The following is an 8641-nucleotide window of genomic DNA, read 5'->3' as shown; positions in this document are numbered from 1 at the left end:
CCTGTACCACCACTGCTCCCCGGAGCTGTTCTGCCAGCCTGCTCCCTCCAACCCAGCCTGAAAACTAAGCATTCGAACCAGCAAGAACTGAAACAAACCCGCGGTGATCGGTGTTCAGCGTAACCTCGGGCAGCATCTTGGAAATGCTCAGGGGGTTCTGGCTACTGAAAGCACGCAACTTCAGGAAGTGCACATCTCAGTACTTCCTCGTCACACCAACAGCATTCTGACACGACAGCTCTGACATGTCAGTCTGTTGCAAATTAACTTTGTTAGCCATTCCAGACCAGTTATGGTCACTCTAGTTTTACAAGGGGACAAGTGGTATTACGTGATGCAGTATCACAGTGACGTAACACTGAAATGGAAGTCAGTAACTACATCTCTTGCCTTATCTGGCTCCCAACTCTTAAGAATCTGTGGTTGCATTTACTGAAAAGTAAGGGTACATTCACAGCACTCCATGAGAGATTTACCTCGATATGTTCCTTGGTGATGAGCCAGGGTCGGTGAGCCAACATTTTGTTCAGTTCTCCCAAATTCTGCAGTTTTTGAGGTGCATTTTCCAGACCATTCAACCATTTAGGGTCTCCACCAACATGAAGGAAGTCATTCACATGGAGGTTAACAAGGTAAGAGCACTGATGTCGTGCTGCAGCCTAGAAAGGAAAACACAATTGTGATACAGAAAACAATTACAGTAAGTTAGTGCTTTATGACAAATACCCTAAGTCATCATTTCCTCAAAATATTCAAGAATAAGACTTGCAGTGATCAAAGGCTGAAGTAAAAAAAATGGGAATTAAGACATCAGCCTGTTTTGATTATTGTTCTCACAACAGAAATACTCCTCATTCATACACATTGTAACTATGCTGGCTATGGGTGCAACGTGCCTATATCCAGGGAGAAGTATGGGCATAGAATTATTGTATGTCCCGAAACAAGCACGCCACACTGCATAGCACTCTCCAGCAGGGGAGAAGCAAGGCTGCCTCTAGGTGAATCCTGACCAGCTAAAACAAAAGCAGGTTTTAGAACACATATAGCAAGAGAGACTAAGGGCAGCTTTTCAGCAAAGAACAGACCCAGTATCATTTATTCAAACAGTAATACTTTCCCCATCAAATTAAGACACAGCCCAAAACTTTAATTCAACTTCAGCAGGCAAAGATCATCGCACTGGAAGACTGGATATTATGAAATCAACCACTTCTGGCAGAAAACTTGCTTAGAATTTAGAGATTCAGAAACGGATGATGAGACTATTGAGTTAGAGGGAGGTACATTCAACAGGACACACACACACAAACAAGCTTTCTTGAAAAACAGTTTCTGAGATACTAAGGAAACAAAAAATAAACAATTGTCTTATTTTTATAACAGATTTTTTTTCCCCCCCTCCTTCTCTCAGTCCTACCGAAACTATGAACATAAAGGACTGGTCTTATGAAACAAGCTGTAAACCAGACACAAACAAGCCTACTCTGTTTTTCCCCTTAGCTCCTGATGAAATGCCTTTCCAACTAGAAACTGCAAAACACAGTAATAACTGCTATTAAACAAGACCAGAGATTATTGCCAAGGTGGCTTTTTCTGCTTGCTGCTTTCTGTTCCAGCATACCATTATCCCGATGTAGTGTCGGTAATGAAGCGGGAGTGGACCATCCATTTGCAGTAAATAGTGCTGAGTTTTTAAAAAGCTTTCAAGATACTGTGGGTGGAAAACCATCACCAAGGTAACATTGTCCAGTCGGCCCAGCGTAGCAAAAGAATCTGCAAACAGCGTGTGCATCATGGCGTCTTCGCTTCCCACTTGAATCATCTGATTGAACAGAAAGAGCAATCAGCAAAATTGTCTAAGAAGTACCAATAGAATAGTAAATAAATATATTACCACAGCACCCAGAGTCCCCAGTGAAAGGGATTATATTATAAATCTATTACTGGCATTGAATCCCTGCACATAAGGCAAGGCACATAAAATCCCTTTAATACCTCTCATTTAGGAGATCACAAGTGGTTATAGCAGCAAGAGGAGATTTTTGACTTTACACTTCCTCTTGTACTACACTGACTTCTCATTTTTAACTGTCTCACCTTCACTTTCTTGAATGCCCCAAATTGATATAACTTAGCTTATTATAACAACAACAAGGTAATTGAATAATAATTTTTACTAAGTGAAAAAGAGGAAAAGAAGTAAAAAGCTAGCTAAGAGGACAAGAGAGAGAAATAAAAGGGAACTTAAGGCTCTAAAATTCCTAGAAAAACACAGGCATAATACTAACTTTTCCTCTGCTCCAAATTCTCTTACCAGACAATCAGGAGAGAAGCACCAGAAATGCTCAACCACAGCACTTTGAAGCTTCTCAGATTATTCAGAATGGTAGAGGCAGCTCAGGAAAAAGTAACCTCAGCCCAGGGGGGCAGGTGCCTTGTGGACTAGTAGGGAATTACATCTGGATGGTCACAAGGAAACAGATACTCTTACAGCAAACAGTATCAAGTTTCTCTTATGCCAGACAGCAGGACAGGAGCTGTCCTAACTATTCCAAAGCTCTCCAGGGCTCTCACTGTTCCTGTACACTAGAACTGTGGCCAACCTCTCACCAGGACTGAATGTGATCACGACTGAAAATGTTTTGTAGCTCAGCAGCTGTCCTGGAACCAAATGTGGGTTACTACTAAAAGGGTGTTCCTTAAAAGCACAAAGTTCACTGTGTGCTCGAAAACACTACCACACCTCCTTCTCGGGGATGAATCTGCTTGGTCCGTGTCCCAGTGGTCTAGGAATTCTTATTCCAAGTTCCTAGAAAAGAGAATTACACCATCTCAGCATTTAGTTATAAACAGCTTTTTAGCTGTGGCTGCAAGAAAGAAAAGAATTCTCCATTCAGAGTGGGGCTTATTTGGGTACTCATGGTACTCTTACACGGGTACTTTTACTAGTACTATTTGTACAAATGCAAACCATTTTTTTAATACAAGTGCTGTATAATTAGCCACACTTGTTTACAGTGCACTGCCCCACTCCAGTAACAAAAAAAATTCAACAACAAAGGCCCTGCCAAAAGGGAAAAACAGACACAAGTTTACATGCACGCACACACACACACACACACACACACACTACAACCTGGTTCACAGAAAATTCTGCATACAGCATATTTTGGCAGGGTGTCCAGGACAAGGAGTTCAGTACAGAGCCGGCTGCCGTGTGGTTATGCCCCGATACAAAACGAGACTGATGTGTGCATGTACATCCGCACTGCGCCAGCACATAACACTCTGTGCATCTGTCAGGAAATGAAACAGCTGTAACCCTAATCAGATTTCTTTTTCCCAACCTCAAAGAGCTCTTTAATTGATGAAAGTACCTGATCTACATTTGCATCTGCTTTCTTTTCAAGACAGGATAAAAAGGTATTCACATTGGGACGGAGGGAGGGGATTTTGCTCAATCAGAACAGCAGCAACCATTTTGGGGTTGTTTAGTCTGGAGAAGAGGAGGCTGAGAGGAGACCTTATCACTGTCTACAACGATCCGAAAGGAGGGTGTAGCGAGGCAGGTGTGTGTCTTTTCTCCCAGGTAACCAGTGACAGAACAAGAGTAAGTGGCCTCAAGTTGTGCCAGGGGAGGTACAGGTTGGATGTCAGGAAATACTTCTCCACTGAAAGGGTTCTCAGGCACTGGAACAGGCTGCCTGGGGAGCTGGTTGAGTCACCATCCCTGGAGGTGTTTAAAAGACGGGTAGATGGGGTGCTCAGAGATATGGTTTAGTAGTGGACAGGTACGGTTGGACTCGATGATCTCAAAGGTCTGTTCCAACCAAATGATTCTATGATTCTATGTCCTTTCACACACTCTGTGGATACGTTTCCCTGCAGTAAGAGGGAGGCTGGATACCCCTCCTGCAGTTCACCACTTGCCCTCTCCCGCAGCCAGATGAAGCTTTCTGCTAGGCCTACGGCACCCTGGGCCCTGCGTGCAGCCAAGGAGCAAACTGCCTAGAAGACTTGGGTGCATTTGTGTCCTGCCTGTTAACCCTGTTCCCTTTGGAAGGGTGGGAGCCGTGGGTTCCCGGGCAGCTTCCGCGTTTGGCAAGGAGCAGCCCTCAGAGAAGGCACAGCAGCGTCCATGGGGCACGTACCAAAGCAGGACACCATGGCCTCACCTGGCCTGCTCATTGCTACAGAGGCTCGCTCCTTCACGTGCGCAGTGCTCGCTGCAGCCCAGCTCTCCCGAGGGGATCGCTCCCCAGCCAGCACCACGGCTTCCCCAGGGAAGATGGGAGCCCTGACTCCTGAAGCAGCTCCCAACGGGGCAGCTGATGGCACAGTGCTCTTACAGATGGGGGGAGACCCTGGTTAAAGCTGGGGATGGAGCTGAGTGCTAAACACTAGGCTATATATCAACTAATGGTTGGGACTCCTTATCTGTTCCCTCTCCCCTGGTCATCCTCTAAATCTCATCCATTGCCTCTGTTCCATAGCCCAAACCACTCATTTTCTGATGATACCAACCCCCTCCAGGTTCTCACCTGGGTTTAGATGAATAAATACCATGTACTGAGCCAGTTCAGGCCACAGAGAGCAGAGGGGCACCTCCAGGTGTTTTAGGCCTCAAGAGCAAGTGAAGAAGCCCCTAAAAGCTGCCTGCCAGCTGCAGTTTTTAACTTTGCTACATTTTCCCCACATAGATAAAGGCTGTTATAAACAAGCAACGCTGGTTGCACTTACTATTGCACTTTTTCTGTCTTTAGCTGAGGTTTCTATTTGAACAAGTTCATCGTACGAGAAGCAATTTTATTAATCAGTTACCGTTCCCTGAACTTTCCCCTAAGATTAAAAACCAGCTTCAGGGAGCCGGAAAACAATCAGCACAGGTCTAAGTCACAACCACCAAAGCCCATCAGACGCTGACAGCCTCCTTAAAGCCTAAGTCAGATGCTTCCATTTCTCAAGTCTTATTTGGATAAAGTGAGATCAAAGGGCAGCTCCTGCTACTAGTCTCTTCACATTTTCCCTGGGACAGTCAAGTCTGCGATGTAGCTTTTTACTGCTGATTTTTTTTTTCCCTGCTGAGGGTCCCAACAGTCACAAACAAATTTTGCCTGTCAGCCAAGTCTCTAGCAGTGACGCTTGTAGGATGGAATTGATATCTTAAAAACATCCTCTCTCCTCAAAGCTCTAACACAGTTTCTTATCTCGGCTACAACTACACTAGCAAATTAGAGAAACATCTTACATCCAAAATGACAGCAAGGAAAAAAAGTCTGTACACATCACTTAACTTAGCAGATGTCTGTGCTTGTCTGCCAACTCAAGCACTCTAAGAGAAATACCTTGAAGTTTAATTCAATTATGTTTAAGTCTTTCCTTTTCCCAGAACAGTTACAGGAAGAAAAAAAAAAAATCCCAAGATTTAAGAACCTGAGATCAGTGGCTGGTAACATATTTTGCCTCACAAGTTAAAATACATCCATATCAATGCACTTCACATTTTTTTAAAGCATGCAGAGGTCAGACTGCTATGATTACAGCGCATGTAACAGGCTACATTACTGCAGTAACCAAACCCTCTCTGCAAAGCGACAGGGGTTTTTGGAGGCTTGAAGAAGTTGCTTTGTTTTCCCTTAGGAGAGAAAGCATTCCCCTGAAATCGTGGCACCAGCCTAGTACATGAGGAGCCTGGGTTCAAGTCTCTGTGACAGGGATGTGGCAAAGGATTTGTGAAGATGAGCCCCAGTTTCCCACCTGCAAAGCAGGGGTAAATATGTTTCTTCCAGAGGGTGCTGAGAACAGAAATAAGCTTGTTGTCATAAGGTGCATGGTTACACAGTCATGAGAGTTGTATAAATTCTGACCCATTAGAAATCTTCTCAAAATTGTTATTCTTCAGTTAAAAGCTATGGGAGACCTTTTAAAAACTGTTTTCCCCTCTTTGTCAGAAGCAGCATTTAATCCAGTTCTCCCAGTACCTGAGAAATAGTAGGCCTCTAGGTGCTCCCAGTATCCCCACATTTCAAATACTACATAGACAACAAAGTAACAATTCTCAAAACAGTCCTGAAGTATCTTCCCTTTGTTTTGAACATAGTTCTATGCTCCATGGTGCCCTTCACTAAGCCTCCATCTTCCAAATGCCCTCAACTCAAGAAGCACCACTCTCCAGCTTTCCCTCTCAAAGGGCAGACCTGCATCCTGACCAGCCACACCACCATGTCTCTCTCCTGCACCCTCCTCTCAAAGAAGCACCTCACCTGGAGCACTAACTCGGCGAAGCAGCTGGGGCTAGGACAAGCAGCAGCTGCGCGCAACCTGTATTTATTTTGGTTATTACAAAAGTATAAGCAACTTTCATGCAATTCCAGACCACCGAGTTGCACACCAAAGTGACCTACTTGGTGCCATGTTTTCTGCATAAAACTTCTTCTGGCTTCTTTCCCCCGGTTTGTTAACCTTGCCACACCACTTCCATTCAATCTAGAAACTCTGCAGCTCAACACAGCTCCAAGCTCAGGAGAAAGCCAACCACAACTGAGGCTGTAGCTGCAAATCATAGAATGGTTTGGGCTGGAAGGGACCTTAAAGATCATCTCGTTCCAACCCCCCTGCCATCAGCAGGGACACCTTCCACTAGACCAGGTTGCTCAAAGCCTCATCCAACCTGGCTGTGAACACTTCCAGGGAGGGGGCATCCACAACTTCCTTGGGCAACCTGTTCCAGTGTCTGACCACCCTCACAGTGAAGAACTTCTTCCTCATATCTAATCTAAACCTGCCCTCTTTCAGCTTAAACCCATTTCCCCTTGTTTTGTCATTAACTGCCCTTAGGAAAAGTCCTTCTCCAGCTTTCTTGTAGGCCCCTTCAGGTACTGGAAGGCTGCTGTAAGATCTCCCCAGAGCCTTCTCTTTTCCAGGCTGAACAGCCCCAACTCTTTCAGCCTGTCCTAATACATAATAATGATAACAACGCATCAGAGGCACTCCATCTTCAAAGCCAGAACATAAAACTCAAGTGGCTGCAAAGCTGAGCACCAAGGGTGGAACAGATGTCACCTCCAACACCCAGAAGCTCACAGCTAATGGAGGGAGGTAGGCCTCACCAGGTGGCAATCCACTCCACTGCTCACCTTCCAGACGTACCCTGACAGAGAAGCAAGACTTTAGCCATATAATTGTTGTATCACTACACTGGCAGAGATGCCCTCAGAAATCCATAGGAACTATGTTCACCAGATACCTACCATTTCTGAATCTACATGTCCCTCATCACTGCCGTATCTCAGCATCTCATTTCATGTATTTAATTCATGCAACATTCCTGTCAGGTAGGGCAAGCTATTATCTCCCATTTAGGAAAAAAAACAAACAAAAAACAGAGAAACAGAAAAGCTACACGTTTAACAGATGCTGCTACAGAAGACTGGTGGCTTGAGCTGAGGTCTCTCAAGTCAGGAGCTAATGCCCTAACCATCAGACCGTGTGCCTTTTCAGAGACTTCTCAGCCACGAAAAATGTTTTATACAAACTTACACCAAGAAACAGCTCTTCAGAGCTGAGACAGAAGAGTTAACGAGACAAGTCTGCAAACTTAATTATATACTTCCCAGTTACCATTCTCTCTCACCAGTCTGGCCCACTCAGTACATCCAACTCCACAAAGACAACCGAATCAAAAATTCGTACTGCATGCACGTTATATGCTCAGAGAAGACCACTCTAAAACCACAATCACCTATAAACTCACTCTCTGTATCTTGAGACTCTGTCAATCAAGCCCACTTTAAGGTAACTTTTTAAAACATCTTGACAAGAACAGCATTTCTATCAAATTAAAGTGAAAGCTTAAGATGAAAAATTGAATTGAAAATGCTTAGCAGAGGGGTTTAGATACTTAAAAGTACAACACGCATCACCCCTGCTAGTAATAGAACATCATCTGCTTTGGTTCTGAACCTCTTCAAAATATAAGCGAAGAAAACAAAAAGTCACTTCTGAACAGACGCCCCATATCAGAAATCCCACCTAGAAACACTGAAGCAGAGTTAAGTTACAGGTCGAGACGCAAGGTCTCTAGAACAGGAACAGCCACCCAACCTCAGCTACAGCCCTTGTTCCACAGCCTGCCTGAAATGCTTTTTCAGACCCCTGTTCCTCCCCCACTACTGGCTCCTGGCAGCTAGAGCTCTGCCTCTTATCACAGAACCTCTCCCAAAACTCAATTGCAGTTTTGTCAGATGAGTATGGGGACTGTTACCAAACTTAATTTTCAGTCATTCAGGATTCATGAGCTGAGCACTAGCGACAAACCACAATCTTCAGACTGCTTCCCTGGTGTTAGCACAGTGAGTCATTTTGCTCCCCTCAAGTACAGTCAGTACCAATATCAAATGCTGTATCTCCCAGAGAGACGTATTTACATACTTACTTCAGCCTCCTCTAAACAGCAAAAAGAACATTTTATCACAGACAAGCCACAGGCAAAGTGAAAATGTAATTATCAATTTACTTCACTAAACCACATTTAGATTAACATTTTCATCTGAATCATCAGTATCCTGATTAAGCACTAAATACTGCTAGATTCAAACAAAATTATATGAAAATCACACACTGTAATGCAACATAAAAC

The 8641-nt window shown here is 44.2% G+C and overlaps 1 protein-coding gene across 1 annotated transcript in view; it reads right to left on the bottom strand.

Annotated features, from left to right (window-relative positions):
- The window catches only part of SESN1 (sestrin 1), a 9922-nt gene extending 7114 nt beyond the window's left edge, over nt 1–2808 (bottom strand). The window contains exons 1-3 of the mRNA XM_029085374.1: nt 2747–2808; nt 1625–1825; nt 477–659 (exon numbers count right to left, since the gene is read on the bottom strand). Of these exons, the coding sequence (XP_028941207.1) occupies nt 477–659; nt 1625–1825 (384 nt within the window). The 5' untranslated portion in view covers nt 2747–2808. The remainder of the gene's footprint in view (nt 1–476; nt 660–1624; nt 1826–2746) is intronic.
- Nucleotides 2809–8641: the final 5833 nt, after the last annotated feature.

Source organism: Antrostomus carolinensis, unplaced genomic scaffold (assembly GCF_000700745.2).
Source record: "Antrostomus carolinensis isolate BGI_N321 unplaced genomic scaffold, ASM70074v2 scaffold86, whole genome shotgun sequence".
Classification (NCBI taxonomy): domain Eukaryota; kingdom Metazoa; phylum Chordata; class Aves; order Caprimulgiformes; family Caprimulgidae; genus Antrostomus; species Antrostomus carolinensis.
This window is presented reverse-complemented; position numbering and strand designations above follow the sequence as displayed.